This window comes from Sus scrofa, chromosome X (genome assembly GCF_000003025.6).
Source record: "Sus scrofa isolate TJ Tabasco breed Duroc chromosome X, Sscrofa11.1, whole genome shotgun sequence".
Classification (NCBI taxonomy): Eukaryota; Metazoa; Chordata; class Mammalia; order Artiodactyla; family Suidae; genus Sus; species Sus scrofa.
In genome coordinates, this window is record NC_010461.5 from 110,248,576 (window position 1) to 110,273,657 (window position 25,082).

Consider the following 25,082-nt stretch of genomic DNA (forward strand, 5'->3'; position numbering starts at 1 on the left):
ACAAGCTTCTCAGTGTTTCCTGGCAGTAAAATGAGAGAACGGAGGACCTCAAAGGAATGCCACGAGAGTACAATGAAATAATGGATGTGAAAAGGCCTCGGTGAACAAGTGCAAGGGATCAGGCCTACCCACTTGAATCACTGTCGAAAACTGGCTACCCAGGGCCCCCGGCCAACGGTTTCGAGCCCCAACCCAGCCCCTTCTCCGCCCAACCCACGGCGATATCTTTGAATCTCTTTCTCTATCTCCTCGGCTCCTGCCCCCAAACACTGGGTTGAGGGGCGGACCGGAGAATAGAAGGTACGCGCGCGAGCAGGAGGCGGGGCCTGCCGCCCCGAGCCGTACCGGGGGTGGCTTCTGCACATGCGTCGTGGCTCTGCGGCTTCAGCTGCCCCCTCGCTGCAGCCAATCAGAGCCCGCGGCGCGCTCGAGACGTATTAACGCTGTGTGAGTCGCTGCGTGCGAGGGGGGCGACGTAAGGGCGCTCCGCGAGCCCGTCTCTCCTCGAATGAAAGGAAACAACCTCCGGCGACAGAGCCCCGCTCCCAGACGCTGCTGGAGAACCGAGACCGACTTCTTTCTCTTTCCCCTCATTGGCGCTTCTCGCCTGCCGTTCGCCTCTGGGCCCCGCCGGTGAGTCCCCACGGTACCCTGGGGCCCCCTATTCTCTGCCCGGCGGGAGAAGACAAGGAGGATGGCGGTGGCCAGGCCGCCGCCCCTGCCCGTTGTTAAGGGGGACTCTTGGTGGTCTCGCTTTATTGTCAGGGACCCCAGAAGCGCCGCTCATTGAAGGCGCTTGGCAGAGAGGCTGCGGAGAAAAGTGCTGCGGAGCCACCAAGGGAGAGGTTAGGCTTTAGGCTAGACTTCGGGGGAGGGGGCGCAACATTTAAGGAGGAAAAAAAATACTGGGAATTTTTAGTCTTGGCCATCGCTTAGGACATATTTGGGAAGGAGGGAGACTCCCAGTTTGGGAAGAGTGAGAAGAATTGTTAGGGTGGCAGGAAGGTTAGCCTTACGGAATAAGGAAAAACTCCGGGGTGGGGGGAATTAGGGGTGAAACTGAGATAGGAAGCGAAGACTGTTAGAGGGCGAACTCCTGGGGGGGAGGAGGATTAAGGAAAGTGTAGGGTGATATTTCCCTGGATCCAGGAGGATTGGCAAAGGACAATTAGGGGACCCTGACTTTACGACCGAAAGGAACCTGCTAAAGTGTTTTAGAGGAAGATAGTTTTTGCGAGTTTACCTAGCTCTTGATTAGAGGGAGATCTTGGAGTCTAGTGTATATTGAGGAGTAAATAACGGAGAGGATCTGGTACGTTATGTGTACCATCCTTTATTATATGGACGAACAGCACGGCATTCTTTTGAAATTTCTTCGTTTCGATATTCTGCGTGGAAGTTGAAAAATCCTTTATTTTCGAAAAACCTTCCCTCTTCGTCGGCTTACTACGTAATATCAGGTCTTATACACTTCAAATCCTTTCTCTACGCTTGGGTTTGAAACAACTGGAAAATTCCTTCAGTTTCCTTTTGAATAACCGCAAAAAGCAGTGCGAAGCATGTAATAATATCGTGCAGCCAAATTCAGGTGCCCTTCCGGTTCATCTCTTATTCGTTTATTTCTCTCCAGTGTAACTTTCCTGACAGAAATACTGCCTCTTGGATCGTGTTTATATGTTTTGGTCTGTATATTTATTTCAGCTTGCTTGCGTGGGGAATTGTTTGATCTTCCGAAACTGCAATTTTTGTTTTGTTTTGTTTTTCTGTAAAAATGGTCTTTCAGATACCAGCCATTGAATGAGCTCTCGAGTTGGCTCTTGAATGCTCTCCTTGATGTTTCAGGTTATTTCCACCGTGGTGCTTTACAGCATCTTGGAAAATCGGAAATGCACTGATTGCTTCAGCCTGACTAATCGGGCTTTTATTTATGCATTTTTTTCAAATGTTTGAATGATGTTTCTGACGCTGTTATCTTTGCCTCTTCATTTCTGTTTTGTAATATTATCCATAATGCTGCGTTTCTTTTAAGGAAAAGCTTTCATTGTTGGGTGAAAGCATCAAAGTTTGATCTCTGCCTGCCCTGAAAAACCTTTTAGACCAAAATTAAAATGCCTTATACTGTATGGATCATTATGAACCTCTTAATACTGGTCCTTGGAATGCCCTTATTCCACTAAAGTAGAGACCACAAATGTGACAGCAATAGATAAAAATCTGTATTTTTATGATAAAGACATTTTTGCTAGGAGTCATTGTTTCCATGATGTTCGCCACTTCATGTTTTACAAGGAGACTGTAAAAAAAAATTAGCAAGATATGCACAGATGCATTATTTGAATTTTAGTGGAAAAATCCATTTAGTCATTGCACGTTGGGGAAAGTTTTTAATTGGTTTGATGCACTTTGTGTGCATTTTGTTCACCTTACAAATTACATTTAAACTGGTAACAGAAAAAAATACACTAGGATATTTTTGAATGCAAAATAAAGTGTACCTTTTTTTTCTCTTTTAGATTTTGGCGTCTTTGATATCTAGAAAAGTAGGTTCTAAAAATTAGGATGAGAAATTTACCTGTGTATAAAATGGAAAGAGGCAGGATTCAGTGTAGGTAGGATTTGGGGTGGGGGGGCACCATTTTCAGAATTAATTTCAAGAATGAAAAGCGATTTTCTAATCTAGGAATTTACTTTATCTTAAGCTGGTTTTATAGCTTATGCTAGGGTTGTACAGAAATTACACATTAAGATGTCTGTATAGATCGGATTCATAATGTGCCATCCTTTCAACTAGCCAAGTATGACCGGGAGAAATGCTGTGTACACTACAGTGCTTTTAGAGTGCTTACTGTTCATTGCGTAGTAGTGAAGAAAGCTAATTTAGAACTCAAATAGCAAATTTTGCTGCTATTTATGAATTTTGGTGTTTTGCATATTTAATTCTAAAGGTTTTGGCAGCTATATTCTTGATAAAGCAACTGAACACATATTTGCTTGAGCAAATGCAAACACACTTCCCCTTTTGTTTCTTTTGTTTCTCTGTTATGTTCTTTTTTTTTTTTCTTTAATCCTAAAAGTATTTGCTGCCTGTTTTCAATCAGTTTCACGGTTTATAGCCAGTGCTATGAATACAGTATTGTTGTAAAGTATCTGATGCCATTTGGAAGAGTGAGGTATTTAAAATTGTAGATACATTAAGAGTTTGTTAAACCCATCAATGCAGAGACTGTCAGAACATTTGAAGTTCCATTAAAGAGAAAAACCGAGATATAAGTTGATGGAGAAGACCTGTTTCTTTGTGGCTTCCTGTGAAATTTTAAGTATCTGCATTTTTACATTGGAAAGCACTGAATGGTTTGCATCTACCACCTTGCTAGTGTCCAGCTGCTGCTGCTGCCGTTGGTGAACAAGTGCTTCTCAGAAAGCAACAGTATGGTAGTAGTGAATCCATTTTTTCAACACAGTGTTATGAAAATGTTCAAATATAGAGAAGAGTGGAAAGAATTTAGTAAATTTTAAGACAGAAATTTGAGATTTTATTGATTATCATGTGTGTTGTGGTAACCTGGATCCCAGGCTGCTTAATTAGTTATGTTGATTTGAGAAAATTGCACAATTTAAATAACTGATTTTACATCTGTTTAGATTCTTCTGAAGAATCCATGTTGAGATTGATGATCTAAATCTGAAACCTTCCATGTTAGAGCTTTTCTTCCCTTTTTTTGTTTGACTATACTAAGATAATTATAATTTGAGTAAATTTAAGGCTCATTCAGAAAAATTTTCCTTTCTTTATACAGTATTACTAATTTAAGTAGGAAAGTAACTACATTTAGAACACCACTGTCAGTTTGTAACTTTAATAAGCAAGCAGACTTTTGGAGTGAATCTCAGAGTCAGATAATATAGTTGTTTTTTTATAAATAATTGGTTCCTAAAGTCTATTTTTTTTATAGAGTGGTATAAAGCTTAATTTTTCTTTTCTTGCAAAAGGAGTACAACAGCAAAATTAATAAAGATGTATACATGATTTTTTAAACTTGAAAATAATTCAAGTTTTAAAAATAAGTATTCCAAAGTCATGGTTATATAAATACATGTCTTATTCATTGTATCATCAATATGTGTACTTTAAGGAACTTTGCAATTATAGGATTCTGTTCACTCTGGATATTGTGTAGTTCTCTTAGTAGTTTTTGGTCTGCTCTTAGATGCATAATTCTTTGTCTCCTTGAAGGGGCACCTAGCTATACATGAAAAATATTTTTCGTTAATTATGCTAGCAGATGATTATTTTAAAATCACATATTGTTCATGTTTTATTTATCCATGTAGGAATAGTTCTAATTATTTCACGTCCCTTAATTTGAGAGCAGTTTGTTTCTCAGTTACTTCATTAACTTATCTTTATGCATACACAGTACATATATTTTAAATTATAGAAGCATCTTATGTTTCAAAACTAATTTGTCTATACTAAATAGCTATTTTAAAATGCATATATTAAAATCTAGGTCAAATATATGAAAAAATAAATTTATATGACCACATGTAAACTGATTTTAAAACAAAATTAACCATTTTGTTGTGCTTCTTATTCTCTGTAGCATTTCTTGAGGCATAAAGTGGCATTCTAAAGGCAATTTAAAAATCATGTCAAGCTCAGTTGAACAGAAAAAAGGGCCTACAAGACAGCGCAAATGTGGCTTTTGTAAGTCAAATAGAGACAAGGAATGTGGACAGTTACTAATATCTGAAAACCAGAAGGTGGCAGCACATCACAAGTGCATGGTAAGTACTGCTGGCAGCTGCCAAGAGGCTGAAACCTTGAGAATCTTGACAATGGCTCTTCCTAAATACTAAAAGCAAAAAACAAACCAACAGCAGCAAAACCCAGTTAAATGTCCAAGAAGTGGTTGCTCACTAATGCTATGCCATTTTTTACTTGATTATTTCTTTTAAATTTAACATCTTACGTTTCACTGTAATTTGTTCATATGTGAACCTTAATTTTTTTAATGTAATTTATAGCTCTTTTCATCTGCTCTGGTGTCATCACACTCTGATAACGAAAGTCTTGGTGGATTTTCTATTGAAGATGTCCAAAAGGAAATTAAAAGAGGCACGAAGCTGGTAAGTTAGTATTTCTGCCTCTTGAGAATAAAACTTACTTTAAGCTCATTAAGGAAGAAATTGCTTATTTTAGAGTGTATTGCATTATTAACTGAGTATATGCTTTTTTAATTGCAGTCTTATTTTTTTCATCAAATCAACAAATTCTAAGGCTGGGTTTAACTTATTTGCCAATCAACAAAAAAGGAGTGAATCAATATTTATATTATCTAATTTTTTTTCTTTTCAAAGAGAATTCAGAATCTTCTTGGAGGCTTTGTTGACGTAGAAAACAGGCAGCTTGCTTTATTTGAATGTTTTATGTGTTAAAGTCGTCATTCAAGTATATTTTCATAATTAAAATTCTGATATGTTTTCATTTTCCATGATAAAGTAATTGTGATCCTTACAAATGAAGATGGCAGAACCCTTTCAACAGGAAAATGTTAGCAGTTGCTAAACAACGTAATTAACTATACCACACAGCTATACAACACAGCATTTATGATTTTGGATAACTTTTAGTGAATTTTACAGTTTTTTTCGGAAGCTAAGCTAGTGTAACAACCCTGCAGTTTTCTCCTCTACCAGGTCACCAGTTTGGCAAGATGCTATATTGCTCTGTTGGAAAAGTCCTCAGTTGATATTTGATACACTATGGTTTACACTGAAACAATTTTTTTTTCTTTTCTTGGTTATTTTTCTCCTCTGAGTTCTTTATTGAAATTACATCTGTAGCATCACTGTCAAGTGTTCATCGTTTTAAAACAGGTTTGGGAGAATATATATGTGTCTTCTTAGGCACGAACTTATATTTCACAAAGAACCTGATGGGAAGGGGGCTGTCATTGTGATATCAGGAATAACCTATTTTGAAAAGTAGTCAGTTTTCTAGTATTACATTAAGAAAAAAATACGAAGAAGTTCAAAGAGAGCAGTTGAGATTTGTTTTCGGATCGTCTCAAGCTCTAGAATCAGTATTGGCACAAATGGGAATGCAGAGGTCAACCCATTTTTGTTGTAGTGAGACCTTAACTGGGAAGATGTTTATCTTCCTCACCCCCCAAACCGTAGATAGCAAAAGAATGCTCCATTTTTTAAATGTGATTTAAAAAAATGGGGGTTTTAGATTTCTTCATGTTACTGTGGCATGCTGATTTTTGAGAACCAGAGCAGTATGTTTTTATTTCCTAATCGTTAAAAACAAATTTGGATACAAAGGAAGAATTTCTGTTTACTTGAAACTAGTCATACTGTAACCCTTAGCACCTCATTATTTATTCCTTTGCATTATGAATATTCTTGGAAAATTCTTCTACATCTGACTTGTTAGCATTGCTATTTGACATGGCTGCTCCAGTCAGAACAGGAGCAGTTTTGATCCTTAATGTTACTGTGTTATTAACAAATGCAGTGCCTAGTTTTACACAAAGCAGCAGCATACATCTGGCAGTATGGCTAAATTTAATGGAGATTTAATTTATTTAGACCTGTTTGTGCAGAAAGCATCAGCACTTTGTACAGATTTCACTATTATAACTTTTTTTGGATTCATTTTTAATGGTATGGTGTAGGGACTTGATATTTGTTTCCCAAGTGTAGTGAGTTATAAATAACTAAACTTGTTTCTTGATCTAGGGAGTAGAACAAGATTAGAGGTTAAAACCACAAGCTATAGTCACGGCCGTGGATTTGAATCCCAGCTCTCTCACTGACTAGCTGGGTGACCCGAGGCAAGTTATTTACTTCTCTACGCCATATTTTCTTCACCTGCCAGAAGGAGATAATGACAGCCCTTGCCTCCCAGGGATATGGTGAGAATTAGAGACTATGCAGGACTTAACATGGTGCCTGGCACGTGGTTAAGACTTGATAAATGGTAGCCCCCATTGTAGTTACTGTTCATAAGTAATAATAAGGTCCTGCTAATATTGTTGTAAGCTAATGAAAAGCATCCTGGGTGGGGAAGTCGTAAAGCCTGTTTTTTAAATAACTCTGCCACTTTAGACAAGTCATTAACTTACTTGTATTTTCACCAACAGTAAACGGATAATGCTATATCACTGCTTCCTAAACAGTGATGTTGCATAACTAAAAAGTGCTATAAAAGATATAAAGAGTTACTTAGGAAAGGTGTTTTGAAGCCATTTTGAGGCTGTGGGCATCCAGCATTGAGGAATAGTGGCAGAAGGAACTTGTGAGCTTCGGTATATAATTTTGCCTCTTTTCCTTCTTTTAAAATGTCAGAATTTAAATAATTTACATAGGGGCTAGGACTAGAGTAGCATTTATATATTCTTTAAAAATTTTTTTTTTCGGTCTCTTTGCCTTTTCTAGGGCTGCTTCCGCGGCATATGGAGGCTCCCAGGCTACAGGTTGAATCAGAGCTGTAACCACTGGCCTATGCCAGAGCCACAGCAACGCGGGATCCGAGCTGCGTCTGCAACCTACACCACAGCTCACGGCAACGCCAGATCATCAACCCACGGAGCAAGGCCAGGGATCAAACCCACAACCTCATGGTTCCTAGTCGGATTCGTTAACCACTGAGCCACGGCAGGAACTCCATATGTTTAATTTTGAAATAATTTTTAAGTTTCCATTTAGCCTTTAGTTTTGCTCTATGTTGTTTTTACATGAAGTACTATTAAGTAATCAAAACTCCAGATTTCAGTTTTCCTCTTTACTTTTCCCTGTGTAGATTTGTCTAAGCAATAAAAGGGCCATAAATCAAATAGAAAGGGAGGGGAAAAGTGCAGAGCTTCATGTAAATGGGTAGACTACATGTAAACTAGGTAAATCAACTTCCCTCATTGACTTTTAAAGACATTTTCTCCTGCGAGTCTGTTCACTCTGGCTCCTGTCCATCTCGATTTCTAGGTGAATACTCATTGAAAGTCATCGAAAACAGGAGTGCTGGTCCGTGGGTGCTTTTAAGACAGGTTCCAGTCTGTATCTCATGCTGGCTCCAGAGGTTCTCATTTGCCCCCAAAGAAAAGTAGAAGAGGCTGGGGTTTGAGGTGAAAATATATAGGCGGCCAAATGGGTCAGAGTCTTAAGAGGATGGGCAGTCACAGAGGAGCAGGCGCTCCAGGTGGCAGGTTTCTGTGTTCTTGCTGCTGTAGGCCATTTTCCAAGGTTTTCATGTCACCCATAAAGATCGGGGGAGGAAAGCACGAACACATTCATCCCCTTTACGCACCAAGATGGACCAGAAGACCTTTGCCACCTTACTAAGGTTTTTATAATTCGAGACGCTGCTTTTGCAGTTCAGGAAGAGCTATGTTTTTCCAGGATGATTTCTGGTTCCTGTTGAATCCATATGTGGAGACACCACATCTGTACCATCTACTCTTATTCTCCAGCCATCTAGCCAAGAAAGGCACATTTCAAGGTAAAATTATCGTCGCCGTTTTCATTTGGTTTAAGGAGACACCTGCGAGGAGACTGTGAAGAATGTACTCTTGCCAGCTGCAGCTAGGTGGTGAGATTGTTAAGAGTATCCACAGCAGATAGTCACTGTTGTCATTGGTACCTGTGTCAGATGTATCACAGACTCAGAACAGAAGGCTTTGAGAAGGCTGTTTAATCTGTTTTCCTTCCCCTGCGGCAGGATGACTGACAAGCCATGCGACATAGTTTTTTTGTCTGCCTTATTTTTAAGTATATCAAGAAATTGTGATTCTACCCAAGCAACCTGAAACAGGACCGGTATTATATAACACTCTTCACAGTTGAGAAATTCATCCTTGTATATAACTCCTCAAGTATCTCAATTTAAAGTCATTTATTCCAGGTCTATCTCCTTCCGTTAAAGGAAGTATTTGATTTTTTTATACTAAAAATGAGAAGTCCTTCACATACTTGATGACTGTTCCTCAGGTCATTCCTAAACTTTCCCTTTTTCAAATTTTACTCACATGTCTTAAAAAATCCTCGGGACATGTTCCTACTTTTTCCAGCAGCAGAAATAGCTAACATTTATTGAACACCAAATATGTGCTAAGACTACGTACCTTAAATACAGGATCCTTTTTAATTCTCACGGTCATACTTTGAGATAGGAAGTATGTCATTCATTCTCACTTTGCAGATTAGGAAACTGAGGCTCAGAGAAGTTAGGTAACCAGACTGTGGTCATATAGCTTAGTAAGTGGAAGAACTGAACTTTGAATCCAGGGACAGTAAACTCCAAAGCCAGCATTCTGAACCACTGGGTTATACTTGACTGCCTTTTAAGCTACCCAGCCAAAAATCACATTTTAAAAGATGTAATGATCAGGAGTTCCCGTCGTGGCACAGTGGTTAACGAATCCAACTAGGAACCATGAGCCTGCAGATTCGATCCCTGCCCTTGCTCAGTGGGTTGAGGATCCGGCGTTGCCGTGAGCTGTGGTGTAAGTTGCAGACGCGGCTTGGATCCAGCATTGCTGTGGGTCTGGTGTAGGCTGGTGGCTACAGCTCCAGTTAGACCCCTAGCCTGGGAACCTCCATATGCCCTGGGAAGCGGCCCTAGAAAAGGCAAAAAGATGAAAAAAAAAGATGTAATGATTAGAGCTTAGTAGTTTTCTAATAAAGATGGAAATAGTACTGAATTTAGGACATAGTAGATTCCTATTAAGATATTCTGTTACTAGCATTGTTAGTTTTTAGGACAACAATCTTATATCCATGCTATGTAGGAATATGCCAAGTCTCTATTACCCTCAAAATATTATTTTTTTGTAACTTCTGAAAATAAAAAGACCAATTCTGCATAGTCTTTACTTTGTTGTTTACCCAGTACCGGTACCAGTGGAGTGCTTGACACCCTAGAGAACAGCATGTCTGGTTTTGAGAATACCTCATCTAGGTATTGGGCATGTCATCCATCTGCATATACGACCGTTTGTAGATACACCTTTTTCTGCTCTGTGGGAGAAGTCTTGTCAGTTTAGGTAACTAAGACTGCTTCCTAGAGATGGTAAGTTTAAAAAAAGATGATGAGTCCACAAAACAGGTTAATTGTACCAGAATGGGTCACTGAGACTGGCAGTCATGGATTAGAATTGAGAAAGGTGGGATGCCTGCAGAGTCTTTAAGCATTAGACGGGGATTTTGACTCAAATGGGAGGGGAGGGGCAAAGCAGGATTTTTTCAGGAGACAAGTGATGCACAGTAGTCACTGGGGAGAATGAAATGTAACAGTGGCAGCGTATTTGTCTGCTGTGCATAGATGTCCTGCAGGCATCTTAAAGTCAGCCTGTCTGCACCAGCAGTCATCATCTCCCTGGCCTGAAACCTGATTCTTCTTCTGAATACTTTACCTTCAGTTCTTCCTTCTTCTGCATCCGTCCCATAGATTCTGTTTCTGGGGTGTCTTGGCCTTCTTTTCTTTCTTACTGTGACCCTGTATCCATTTGCTCTTCCCATCCTTCCACCATACTGCTGGCAATGACTCGATCTCTACCTTTCAAACCTAATCTCACTCCCAACTCCAGTGCTTTACTGATTCCTTACTGCCTACAAAATAATATCCAGAGGCCTCAGGCTGCCTTTCAGAAGCCGTACCTTAACCTGCCTTTTCCTTATCTCATCCCGTCTCCTCTTGGTTTCCCACACATCCTCTGCTTGTCTCCATTGCCATGCATTATTGATGTTGTTTATCTACCAGCTGCCTCTTAAAAGTTGTGTTTTTGAGTCCAACTCAATTGACTTCACCTCTGTTGTAGAGTTTATGCATTGTTTTTGCCGCATTTGCGGAGGCCATTCTTCTCCACTGTGTTGTGAACTCCGGGAGAGCGCAGACTATTCTCTTTGCCTCGCACAGGACTAAAGTGGGGGAAACTCATGGAAAACACTTAGCACGGTGCTTGACATCTCATTTGTGCTCAATAGTACTCTAGTAAGTGGACGCTTGTTAATTGTTGGCTGAGTTTGAAGGAGAGAAGAGCTTCAATTGGATAATAGTGTGAAGTTTTAATAATGGGCTAGGCGTAAATTGACCAGGGAAGTAATGGTATAGCATAAAATTCCTCTGTTTTGGTTAATCAGTGTTTTAGTGTTATTTGCAGCTCTAGCGGTTTGAAGATGAGAGAAATCTAAAGGGAAAAATCAGGTTGGTTATTTGTTCGGGATGGTGGAGAGCTGTGTTTGCCTCAAACGAGAAGGTTTTCGTGTTTCTTCAATCTTCTCTCTCCCAGTAGGGTATGATTTTTGTAGTTTTCCTTAGGCGTTATATTTGTCAAGGCCTCCATCTAGACTCTGAAGATCATCTCTTTGCCCTTTTATCAGATACTTAATTGAATGCCTTCTTTGTACCAAGCACAGTGCTGGACACTTTGAACAGTCATGAATGCATGTAGTTTAGCCGTAGAAATATATTGTGAATGCCACAGGGCACCTGGGAAAGAGGACTATAACCAGTTCTACCTGAGAAGTCCAAAGACTTCATAGAAAGGGACATTTGAAATGTGTTGCATTGGGAAAACGATGCTGTAGAAGTGAAAGGGGGAAGAGTGTCAAGGAGGAGACATACTTTTTTTTTTTTTTAATCTTTTTAGGGCTGCACCCGAAGCACATGGAGGTTCCCAGGCTAGGGGTCGAATCAGAGCTGCAGCTGCCGGCCTACGCCACAGCCACAGCAACGCCAGATTCAAGCCATGTCTGCAACCTACACCACAGCTCATGGCAGCGGTGGATCCTTAACCCACTGAGCAAGGCCAGGGATCGAACCCACATCTTCATGGATACTAGGCAGGTTAGGTACCACTGAGCCACAGCGGGAACTCCAGGAGGAAGTACTTTTGACAAGTATTAATATTTGATGCCTGTGCTATTTAAAGTAGTGTGTGTGTGGCTCATTAAGCATTCAGTAAGAGTAAAATGGACCACCCAAAGTGTATAGAATGCTACTACTGCTTACTACATACAAAGAAGCAGAGGATGCCAGGTGATTAATGGCCCTACTAAATCCTTAGAGCAGTTGGTACTTAACCAACTATTAAATCAGAAAGCAGGGGGCAGTTACAGAGAGGTATCTTTTGAAAAAGGTTTCCAAGCGATTTTTGATGAACACTCTCGATTCCGGACCGTTGGCTTAGGACAGGGTTGGCACAGTTTGTGTAGAGGATCAGATAATAAGCATTTAAGGTTTTGCCGGCCAAACTTTTTCAGTTACAGTCACAGACGGTACACAACAAAGTGAGTATGTGTGTGTTCCAATAAAACTTTATGAAAACAGGTGATGGGCTGAATTGGCCTTGTAGGACCTTTGCCTTAGAGTATTTTTGGGGGAAAACGGGTAAATTTTTTCCTGAAGATTTGTTAACTGGCCTCATTGTCATCTGTGTAACTTTTACAAGTGTACATACATCACGAATGTATTTGTATAAATGTGAATTTTTTTGAAAGTTTGGATTATGGCATGCAGATTAGTTTTAATGTGTGCAGATATTTTACGTGTCATTTATATAAAATGAACTTTGTTTTACTTTGGAGGTGATAAAGAAGAAGGAATGTAAGACCGAAAAGAAACTAAGGCTAATGATGGAGAAAATCAGGTCTTTCGACTATTACTGAAAGTTCACGGCTTTTTCCCTTTGCCTTCATTCAGTACTTCTTTGTAATTGAGAATGCTGCAAATGTATGCCATTATATAATTACTAATGACTTATTTGTGCTAATGGAAGAGAACCCAAACCAATAATATAAAAGAATCTATGGTTTGTGGGGGGCAGTCTTGTTACTTATTTGACCATGGATGTATATTTGGTGTTCGTCACAGATGAAGTATAGCAAGCAAGCAGCACGGCAGTTTAAGGGTACCCTCAGCATGAAAGACCTGCATCTCAGAAGAGCTTAAACATAAAGAGCTGAGCTTGGAAAATCTGTCTGAATCTTTCAGATGGATAAAGAACTTTAAAAGCGCCAGTAAGAGAATTATATTCCTCATCAATGTTGATTCATAAATTTGGATGGAGCTGAAATCTGTGATATTGAGAACAAGGTCAGGAGATGGTTAAGGAAGAGCTTGGTAGGCTTACTTATTTAGCTCCTTGGCCTCTGATTTCCAAAAGAGCTCTGAAATGATTTACCCAGTAACTGCTTAGATTTAGTCTGTTACTCTAGTTAAAAAAACACAAATACTTTTCAGTGGCCCTGTTTTTTAAGAAGCACTTGGAATTTAAGGTTCTAATATATCAAGTCACTTTTCTTTTTTTAATCAAAAACATTATCTTTTACTTGTCTTAATTTTCAAGTCCCTTGTCAAAGACTTTGACAACTTTCAGATTTCATTTTTGCTTCCTAGCTTTCCATTTAAACCTAATTATTTTATTATATAACCCTTATTATTATTTTGTTTTTATGAGACCTTCTTCAAAATGCTATAAATACATTTTTTAAATTATAGCTTTCAGATAAACCAGAAACAGTTATCAGTTATGTTCTACCCTTCTAGGCAGTGGTAATTTTTTTAGGGGTTTTTAAGAAATAGGGTGGAAAACATCAGCTGAACATAGTTCAGAGGTTACTCTGTTTTCTAACTATGTTGGAGACATGAGATATTAGTATATATAAAGTAATGAATCTGGAGTTAGGAGCATTTTTTAGGGAACTCTGAAAATTTGTCCCAGCCGCACTGTCCTGCTTTCTAGTTTATACTGGAGGTAGCGTTTTCTGTGATTAAAAACAACACACACAAAAAAACAAACACTAGCATAAGGTAAACTGCTCTCACTTTTTGTCTCATGTCTCCTGCGTAAAGACCCTATTGCCAACTCCAAATGCTTTTGGCATTTTTTCTCTGCCTAGAGACTCTTTGTGAAACCTCTCGCATTCTCTGTGTATTTGGAGTTTTCTTGGAGCAGGGGCCTTGAAAGTAGTAACTACTTGGCCATGAGAATTTCTGTCTGTACACCGTGGTCCGTTACTGACATGCATGGTAGATACTCAGCAGTTAAGCTGGGCAAAGCTACGTCTTAGAGAGCTCTTCCTCCTCTGGTTCCGTATGGCTGTCTGGCCTTCTGAGCCCAGCCTTCTCTGTCTGTCTGTCCTGGGACTTGGCAGTCTCATTTGTTTTGCGTGATGTCTGCCTGTGGTCTTAGTTGAGTTTTCCCCACGCTTTCCCCACTGCTACTAAGAAAGCAGTATTTTTTCCTTTTATGACTTAAGACTTCTTCCTTTTGCAAGGTGAATTTCAGTCCTAGCCTAGTTCAGTTGACTGAGGAGCAGGTATGTGCCAGCCTCTGGCTCCTGTGGGACTTGAGTTAAGTCATAGTCCTTTCAGTTCCTTTTGTCTCCTCTCATGTGTGACTTAGTTCCTCTTTCTCCTGAGGATCAGCTCCTTGAGACTCTGCTTCTGTGGCACAACTTAATCTCAACGTAGTAGAGCTTCCCAGACAGTAGAACCCTGGTTACCAGGGGCAGGAGGGGTGGGGAAAGTGGGCGATGATCAGAAGGGACAAAGTTGCGGTTCTGAAGGATGAGTAAGTCTAGAGATCTGCCCTAGAGCATGATGAATATCATTAATAACACTCTCTGGTAGCCTGGCAATTTGCTGAGAGTAGATTTCTAGTTGCTTGTACTACATGCACCAAAAGATGGTAACTGTGTGAAGAGATGTGTATGTTAATCAGCTCAACTGTAGCTGTCATTTCACTATATGAATATTAAAATAGCATGCTGCACACCTTAAATGTATGTAATTTTTATTAAAAAATTTTAAGAGCGTGATATGTAGACATCTGTAAGAGGATGAGGTCTCTTTTTCTAATCTCCCTGTTTTGGAAGAAGTAATTGATTATTGAAATTTATTAGGTCTACTGGGTAGCAAACTGAATAGAGGAGTAAAAGTAAAAAAAAGAAATCGCTAACAAAGAAATTTTCACCTGTGTCTTTTTTTTTTTTTTTTTTTTTTTTTTTTTTGGCTGTACTTGCGGCATGAAAAAGTTCCCAGGCCAGGGATGGAACCCATGCCACAGCAGTGCCCTGGGCTGCTTCAGTGACCACACTGGTCCTTAACCCACTGAGCCACATAGAAACTCCCTCACCCTTATTTTAAAAACTTGGAATCTGGGTATAGTCAGGATAAGCTGAGAATTGACGTTTATACCTATATTTGAAGATAGGAAATTAGCCCTCCACAGAATATTTGACATGTGGGACAGACCTTTTTTCAAGGGGGAAGGAGTCCGCCACTGTCCTTAACAAACATGTTCCTGTCAGGTTAACTTTCATCTCCCTACGTTTGAGAGAGCCCTGGCTATGGTGCAGGGGGGCGTTAAGTGGCAGCTGACAGTCATTCTGCTGAGGGCCCAGTACGGACTGTGACAGAGTGGAGGGCACATAAATGTTTTGTGTAAAGAGGATAAGGTCACTCAGGTCTAACCAACTGGCGCCTTGCTCTATTCTACTTTTTTTTTTTTTTTTTTAAATAGAAGTCCTCTTTGTTCTATTTTATTTTCCATAAAAGAAAGTTTTTAAAAGAAACCATCTATCTAGTTTCCCAACTTTAATTTTCTTTTTATTTCTGTTTCTCAACTTTGTTCCTAAACAGGGCTAATCTTTTCCCCCAAGTATTCCTGCCTATGCTCATTCTGTGCCCCTTCAACTGGTTTGTTCTCCATTTCACCTTTGCAAATCAGACTTGTAAAATATTTTTAGATGTACTTGAAGATAACTGTGTCAAAACTGCGGCTATTAGAAACATGAACGAGAAAGAATATGCCATATGCTATTGGCATCTTCAATAACAGCGTAAGCTTAAAATCAGCTTAATTGAGGACTTCGTGGTAAGACACAGTGTTAATTTCCCCAAAACTTAATCTAGAAACAATTGATGGATAAGATCTATACATTTATAAAGATAATTAGCCATACAAGGAAATAAAATGGTAAAAGCCAAAATGAATACTCTAAGTCCCATGGAAGTTCAAGGAAAAGATATAATTTCAGGGGTTGGAATATAGCAGTGATACCTTGAAGATAACAGTAGTGCTCCTGCTCTGTATTCATAGGTACACAAGCAGGTATATTCATTTTTTATCATGGAGAATTTTTTGCTACTTTCTTAGTACCTTGCCAGAATTTCCTGCTAGTGTATGCGTGCTGCATCAAATAGATCTTATAAATTCTAATTAAGAGAAATTCCTGGAGTTCTTACCGTGGTGCAGAGGGTTAAGGATCCAGCATTGTCTCTGTGGCAGCTCAGGTCACTGCTATGGCTCAGATACAATCCCTGACCCAGGAACTTCTGTATGTAGAGGGTGTGGCCAAGAGGGGGAGAGAGAGAGAGAGACCTACTTCTAACCTTGGGGAGAATCTTCCACTCTCTGAAAATATTTTTAGTATATCTTCCTCTTTCTTTTCTTCCTTGAACAAAACTGAAAATAAAGGTGTGAAAATAAGCATTTTTTTAAAAGCTCATTTAAAAAATTTTTTATTTGTCCTGTGTTGCTGTAGTTAGTTACTTATACTTTGAACTGGCTTGACTTTATAACCAGCCAAAACAGGTTTTTATATATATATATATATATATATATATATATATATATATATATGTATTTTGTCTTTTTTGTCTTTCCAGGGTCGCACCCTTGGCATATGGAGGTTCCCAGGCTAAGGGTCGAATTGGAGCTGTAGCCGCCGGCCGACCCCACAGCCACAGCAACGCGGGATCCAAGCCGCGTCTGTGACCTACACCACAGCTCACGGCCACGCTGGATCCTTAACCTACTGAGCAAGGCCAGGGATTGAACCCGCACCCTTATGGTTCCTAATCGGATTCGTTAACCACTGAGCCATGACGGGAACTCCAGGTTTTGATATATTTTTGACATCTGGTTTTCTTCTCATTCTCAGTAAACTGAGAGATGGGCTTGTGAGAGAGAGATGCAAGCAGGCAGGCATGGGAGCTCTGGCCCCAGTGGTTTTTAAAGAATTGTTTGTATATCACAGTCATTTGCACATTGTAGAAAAATCAGAAAATATAGGAAATTAAGAAAAAGAAAACCAGCCACACAGAGATAGCCACTCAGCATTTTGCTGTGTTTACTTCCACCTCTTTTCAGAGAACGTATGTTATAAACATAATTGGGGTCATTGAAGGCTTGTCACTTGTTTTCCACAGGTGATTTTACATTTTGGGCTGTTCTCAGTACTTCTGCAGTGAACATGATTGCATATGAATCATTTAAGTCTGATTTATTTTGTAGATTACTAGAAGGAAAATTACTGGATCGGAGAACAGAAACTTTTCAAAAGCTCTTTGATAAATAAAGCAAGTGGCTGTCCAGAGAGCACACTGATTTCCAGCAGAATCTGAGAGTGCCCATCTCACTGTATCTAGGCGAGTGCTGAGCCGGCCCAGGATTTTTACAGCACCTCTCCTTTCATTTTTGCTTTTGCTCATTGAGTTCAGTATTCTTTTTCAAAATGTGCCTATGCAAACCAATTTTAGATGTAATTTCGAAATGAGCTACCTGTGCTAGAGGTCTTACTGAAGGAATGGCAGTGTTCATTAAGTTAAAAAAAAAAAACAGGTAGCAAAATAATACATACAGAATTACATAGAAAAATACTTTCACATAAGCATGGCAACACTGTAATGGTGTCTGCACTTGGTGAGTATGAGTGATTTTTAAATTTTCTTTATACTCTTGTGTTTGCCACAATTTCAAGTATTTTTTTAATTAGAAGTATAATTTACTAAAATAATAGAACCTCATAAATAAAGCTGTAGTACAAATGCTCCACCTCCTCAAGAATTTATAAGCCACCCAAAGTATTTAATAGCTTTCCCTGCTTGATAATTTGGCAGAGTTTCTTTTTACAGTAGTACTTTGAAGTTTCCGTGTTTATTTAAGGAAGTGGCATGTTTCTTTAGCATTAATAATGGGCACTGGCCCTCATGTTTTCTGGGAAGTACCTGTATTGAAAATGTTTCTGTTTCTTACGTAGGAGTCTTTTTTGAAATGATAGCTCGAATGAGAGGTTGAGTGTTTGACTTGCTTAGAGAAATATAAAGCATCTTATTCAAATAGCTGTTAGCCTCTTGCTCAACCAGAATTGCTTAGGGGCCAAGTAATCCAAAAGTTCAGATGTTCTCTATGTTAAAATTAATAAAGAGGAATGAGAACAGTTCAAATGAGGCATCTAGCAACCAAGAAACAAATGAGCAGTTTTGAATATTTACCTTATTGTGAATTTATTCAGGCATGGCATTTATTGCTTAGGAGACAGCCTCATTAAAAGTCCACCCAGTACAGTATGCTGTGATATACTGATATGTTCATCAAAACCACTAACAATCATTGTTATGTAGTTAAAGAATTTTTTTTCTGAGTTTAGAGCATGAGCTAGTTAAACAATGTGAATTATCCAGTAAAGTCTGAAGATAAGGTATATTAAAACATGTGGAAAGAATCTTGTAGTTTTTTTATCTTTTTGCCTGGATTCATAATGAGAGGTAAGTAACATAGGTGAAATTAAAATAGATGAGCATATTTTCGCAATCAGTTGATATCACAGTGTTCTTAGAGATCGAGGCATTTAAAAATCTACCTAATCCTTTTATTTTCTCTCCCTCCCTCACGTGAAGTTGATTTTACCAAGTTCCGAAATACTATGTGAGATTTTTTCTAAAAATTCTCATTGATTAAATGCAAATGTGAAGGAGTATTTTTCTAGTATGAGCCATTTCCCCCAGTTACTCATTTCCAGGAAGATCTGGGTAGTGAAAAGGTCTGCAGCTTACATTCCTGATTCGCAGCATTTCAGATTTTCTCTTGACCACAGTGAAACAATAGACATTAATAATATTCCATTCATTTTGTCAGTGTTTAACATGGGAAAAAATACTCCCCGTAGAATTTTATTTGAATTATTGCTAGGTGAGAAAACAAGAAAAATAGCATCATTCGTTACAAAACTTTTCAATAACCAGTTTGTTTTCTTTGACAGAGATTTGATATGCCTCTAACCTGGTATCATAACCATAGCGAAATCACACACTAATAATATTATTTTCTTGTTTTGCTGTAGATGTGTTCTCTGTGCCATTGTCCAGGAGCAACAATTGGCTGTGATGTGAAGACATGTCACAGGACCTACCACTACCACTGTGCGTTGCATGATAAAGCTCAGATACGAGAGAAACCTTCCCAAGGAATTTACATGTAATTATGTAACTTCTCTTTTAGTGGGGTTTTTGTGTTTTTTTGTTTTTTTTGTTTTTTTTTGTAACAGTCATTCTTTCTTTAGGCTCTTGTGAAAGATTTTCCCATTTCAAATCATTTTTATCTTTATGAGCGTACAATGGTTTTCACAGGGAGTTTAATGCTTAGACAAATGGCATAGGGAGTTTAATGATAGGGTTTTGGGAATCCAGCTTGTGAATTCCCAAAGGGATGAAGGGTAGTGCTCATTCTTAATTTGAAAAATGAATTTTCTTTGTGTACTTGGTAATTTTTAGTTTCTTCATTTTTTTATAGGGTTTATTGCCGAAAACACAAGAAAACTGCACATAACTCTGAAGGTATGTCATTCAGCCACTTTTCAATTTCAAGAGGAAATTTTAGTAAAATATGAGTGAATTATATGAATTTTTACCATGAGATATATCTCAATATTGAATGCATTTCAAAGAATTAATAAAAACATTGGAATAAACTGATGTACATAGTGAAAAAGATCTGATTTTTTAAGAAAACTTTTATCCCAAAGTTCTCATAAAGAGTACATTGAGAAAATACTTATCTTTAGGAGGAAATGATGCCAGTAGTTATGATTTCTGTGTTCAGGTAAAATATGTTCGTAGATTGTAAAGGTGATCATTAGAGTCCTTGCTAGTGTCAGGTAAAGAAAATGTGAACTGGGGATGCGGGCCATTTTGTGATAACTAGGCTTTCTCTTAAATTTTTATTCGCATTGTAGTACTTTTTTTTCTTATACAGACATATTCATAAGAAGTAGTCAATTTTGGAGTTCCCATCGTGGCGCAGTGGTTAACGAATCCAACTAGGAACCATGAGGTTGCGGGTTCGGTCCCTGCCCTTGCTCAGTGGGTTAACGATCCGGCGTTGCCGTGAGCTGTGGTGTAGGTTGCAGACGCGGCTCGGATCCTGCGTTGCTGTGGCTCTGGCGTAGGCCGGTGGCTACAGCTCCGATTCAACCCCTAGCCTGGGAACCTCCATATGCCGTGGGAGCGGCCCAAGAAATAGCAACAACAACAACAACAACAAAAAGACAAAAAAAAAAAAAAGAAGTAGTCAATTTTAAAATACAAACTTTTAAAATTATTTTATAGTTTGCTTCCACTTAAATTGACACAAAACCAGGATAGTCATATTTATATATAGTTAGCCAAGCTGTAGTTGGTCTTGAAAAGGTATGGGAAAGTCTCAAATTGAATTCTGTCTTGTTTCAAACCTTTTCAAACAGATGGTTTTGATACACTTACTAGCAGTATAAAAGGCTTAGATTTAATCTGAGATTGTTCTGTCCTTCCATATTAGATTAGAGATCTTTAAAGTTTTTGTTAGCTTCTGAAAGCATGTTGCTTAGAATTAAGAATGGTTTGAGCCTGTTGTTTCAGGAAGTTGTTTCTTTTATAAAGACTTAGCTAATTATCAGTGTTAGCATATTAAAATTTGTAGCCCTTTTTGATCTCTTAGATCTTGTTTTTATAATACAAAATAGTATTGTTTCCACTTGAGGACCGGATTAGTCTAAGTACTTTAGAAGTGCTGGTTAAAAATTCAGTCTTTAGCAAAAACTTGTCATTAAGGTAAACAAATTGGACAGATAATAAGAGAAGAATGTTTTTGAGGTGATAAAGTGCAACTGATAAACATTTTTAGTGTTTTCCTTCTGTTTTTTTTCCTGACTTAATTCCAAAATTGAATTGAAAAACCTTTCCTGAAAAGTTAAGAATATGCTTTCCTACCTTTCATTATTTCAGATTTTAACAATGTATTTATTGGACTCTCTTCAAGAGTCCAATAAATATGTAGTGAGCATATATGATAAGCCGAGAATTGAGACTTAAGATCTGGAAAATACGAATGTATCCGCATACTGGGGCAGATGTTTGAGGGTGGCAACCATGATTAATGTAGACATCTTCCCTTTTATTCTCTTGGTTTCTGCAGCTGATAGTGCCATCTAGTGGTAGAGCTAAATCACTGCAGGCCACCTCTTTTTTTCTTTCTTTTTTTGGAGGACGTGGGGGCTGCCTGTGGCACATGCAAGTTCTCCAGGCCAGGGATTGAACCCACCACAGCAGTGACCTGAACCGCTGCAATGACAACAGCGGATGCTCAACCTGCTGCACCACAAGAGAACTCCTGAAGTAGAATAATTTTGACTACCTTTTTGCTTAGAGAAACTTTAATGAGGAAGATCTAAATTCATACTTTTCAAGATGACTTTTCTTTTAACATGACTGGCAGGAATACTAAAATTCAAATTTGTGCTACAGTTGATTTGAATTTTGGGTTCAGTGTATACTTTGTAGCACATTGGGGTCACTTCTATTATTTACATGTGTGTGTATTTATACTCATAGAGCTTGAAAGCATAATTTTGCAATTTAAACCTATTACAGAGTTTGTATTTATTGAATTTTGACTTTCATCACATTCATCTAGCTTGAATTTATTAGATATTGAGTGCTTTGTCAGTAACAGAACTTTCAATTATTTCATTATTTTAATGGGGAGCATATGTTCTACTTTATGATTGTAATTTATGGTGGGGGTTGTAGGGTTGTACTTCAGGGCCTGTCTTTGAGAACTGTACTGCCCTAGTCTCTACAGCAAAGAGGAAAGAGGAACCTGTGACAGGTTCTTGATCATTTGCCATCTGTAGTTTAATACTTGCTTTGCTAATACTTGAAATGATACATACTCTTTAATTCAGTCTGTCATGTTAGTTTGATATAAGGTGAACTGTGTTTTGAAATATTATATTTGAGACTCTCTTTACAGTCTCTGTAGTTTTGTCTTTTCCAGAATGTCATATAGTTGGACTCATACAGTACGTAGCCTTCTCAGGTTGGTTTCTTTCACTTAGTTGGCCTTTTCTTGTGGGGGGGGAATTAGTCGATATAACAGTACTTACAAGAAAGGATCCATTGGGCAGGAGAAGAGTGCAGATACAAAAAGGAGGATTCAGTGCCCAAGTGGAACAATTGCCCTGTGATAAGGAGGACATTTCCACTGTGACAGGAAAGGAGCAAGAGGAAAGGTGGTTCCTATCAGGTCTCTTTCCTCAGTGAGCCAGGGAGAGCAGCAAGGGTTGGAGGTTGAAGGAGAAGAGTTTTGAAAGAATAGTCGTGAAGACTGAGGGAAGAAGCTCGCTTAGAGAAATGCAAAGTTTCTGGACTGGGTTGGACCAGTTGCAGTTGGTAACCGTGAATTTATAAAGGGATGCCGTCAGTCAGGCTGTGTAACATTTCCTCCAGCAATTCCGGATCCTGGGTGTGGCAGAGAAAGTGGCTAGTTGGTTCATTCAGAATCGGGGTTTTGCCATGTGGGTTCAACAAAGAAATAAAGGGATAAGGGAGTTTAGAATATTTGCAAGAGAGAAATAAGAAACTGAAAGGAATGAATAGGCTGGAGGTCCTGATAAGACTGAAGAACAGTGGGAATGAAAGCACGTGGGAAAGCAGTCATTTGTAGTCCCCAAGTATGATGTAGAGAATTTCAGGGGTAGAAGCATTTTAGGTTATCTTGAGATAGCTGGGTGTGATTATAGGGATTAGGTGGTTGCCGGAGGACATCAGCGAAGATAAGAAACTGAATGGCTAGGTTGTTGCTTGGATTGTCCCTGTGGACTGTAAAGTCACCCACGATGATGGCAGGGTTCGGGATGGAGGAAAGGGCTGTGAGCTGAGTGCTGAAGAAAGTCGGATGTGGAAGGTCGAATGAGTGGGAATTGGCAATTGTTAGCAAGGAGGAGGGGAAGAAGATAGCATAGTCTGTAGACCAGAAGAAGTGGCGTCAGCTAGGAGTTTGTTAGAGATGCCTAACCTGAAGCCCCGCCGCGACCTGCTAAATAGGAATTTAAACAAGATCCTAGGTGGTTTGTATGCAGATTAAAATTTGGGAAGCAGTGGTTTAGCTGAATGACATGAATGAGCTCAAAGGTGCAGGGCTGTTTACAAGGGAATGGAGGATTCATGGCCCAGCAGTGCTGTCTGGCAGAACTTCTGTGATGATGGAAATGTTCTATGTTTGCCCTGTCCCATGTGGTAGCCACAGGCCACATGTGGTTTGTGGAGTGCTTAAAATGGTTTAGTGCCCTCCTATTATTATTATTATTATTTATTTATTTATTTATTTATTTTTTTGCTTTTTAGGGCCGCCCCCGCGGCATATGGAGGCTCCCAGGCTAGAGGTCAAATTGGGGCTGTAGCCACTGGCCTGCACCACAGCCACAGCAATGCCAGATCCAAGCCACATCTGCGACCTACACCACAGCTCACGGCAACGCCGGATCCTTAACCCCCTGAGTGAGGCCAGGGATCGAACCCGCAACCTCATGGTTCCTGGTTGGATTTGTTTCTGCTATGCCATGATGGGAACTCCTCCTATTCTTTTTTTTTTTTTTTTTTTTTGTCTTTTTGTCTTTTTTGTTGTTGTTGTTGTTGTTGTTGTTGCTATTTCTTGGGCCGCTCCCACGGCATATGGAGGTTCCCAGGCTAGGGGTTGAATCGGAGCTGTAGCCACCGGCCTACGCCAGAGCCACAGCAACGCGGGATCCGAGCCGCGTCTGCAACCTACACCCCAGCTCACGGCAACGCCGGATCGTTAACCCACTGAGCAAGGGCAGGGACCGAACCCGCAACCTCATGGTTCCTAGTCGGATTCGTTAACCACTGCGCCACGACGGGAACTCCCTCCTCCTATTCTTAATAGAAACTTCCATGTTAAAAATGGCCAGGAATGGTCAGAATTAAATCCTACATCTTAAATGTTTCCCCCCCACTGGCCTGTTTTAATAATAGGTACATCCTTTACCTTTTTTAAAAAGCGATATTTCAAAAATGTCAAACGTTGGGAATAACTCTAGCTGCAACTGATGCTAGTCTCCCTTTTGTAGCAGTACTTTAATATGATAATTTGGCATCACTAACATTTGAGTACTTACAAGGAACTGTTAATTACAAATGAATGGTGGTTCTTTTAAAATCATTTTCATTAGGAGTGTTAAGATCTTTGTGTTTAATAATTTATATAGAGCAAAGATCTGTGATGAGCTGAAAACAGTATCTAGGGTAGATGCTGCGTGTTAGCTATTCACAGCAAGAATGTGTAGAATGTAAGTCATCATCACAGAGATAACCGCAGCTTAGCTTAAGTTCTTAGCTGTAGAAGAGCCAAACTTGTGGTTTATTATATTACTTAACTTACCCAATATAGAATGGTTTGCGTAGGATGGGTACTCAAGAAATGTTTGTAACTTCGTCAGTTTCTTTGGCTTGGAACTAAGCATGGTATTTGATGTGTCACTTGTTTGCGGGCGACGCTTATATATGCTCACTACAATCCTTAGCTTCTCTTGTGTGAGGAGTGAGTAGAGCAAGACGAATGAATAAAACAGGGTTTCAGTTGTGGGGGGGGGTAACACAATTTAGTGTGTGACCAACTGAGTAAAATACAGCGGTGATACATGGAAGTGCTTAGAGATAAAGGGCATCATGTTTGTATCTTACTCTTTAAACCTTTCAGAAAAATTATGTGGACAGAGAGAATGAATGATAAAGCATATGTAGTAAGATATTAACATTTGCATGAAGTGTATATAGTAACTTTTTTTTTTTTTTTACAAATTAAGTCTGAAATTACTTTTAAAAATATCCTAGTAGAGTTCCCCTTGTGGCTCAGCGGAAGTGAACCCAATTAGTATCCTTGAGGACATGGGTTCAGTCCCTGGCCTCGGTCAGTGGGTTAAGGATCCGGTGTTGCCGTGAGCTGTGGTGTGGGTCACAG

At 39.2% G+C, this 25,082-nt stretch overlaps 1 protein-coding gene across 6 annotated transcripts in view; it reads left to right on the forward strand.

Moving 5' to 3' along the window:
* The window catches only part of PHF6 (PHD finger protein 6), a 62,494-nt gene continuing 37,846 nt past the window's right edge, over positions 435–25,082 (forward strand). For 3 of the 6 annotated variants that reach the window (XM_021079383.1, XM_021079381.1, XM_021079382.1), the window contains exons 1-5: positions 455–633; positions 4,605–4,788; positions 5,029–5,130; positions 19,132–19,265; positions 19,581–19,624. In XM_021079383.1, the coding sequence (XP_020935042.1) occupies positions 4,651–4,788; positions 5,029–5,130; positions 19,132–19,265; positions 19,581–19,624 (418 nt within the window). In that variant the 5' untranslated portion in view covers positions 455–633; positions 4,605–4,650. Of the gene's footprint in view, positions 634–4,604; positions 4,789–5,028; positions 5,131–19,131; positions 19,266–19,580; positions 19,625–25,082 lie in introns of all 6 variants that reach the window. The other 3 variants (XM_021079385.1, XM_021079386.1, NM_001185103.1) reach the window with 2 other exon arrangements.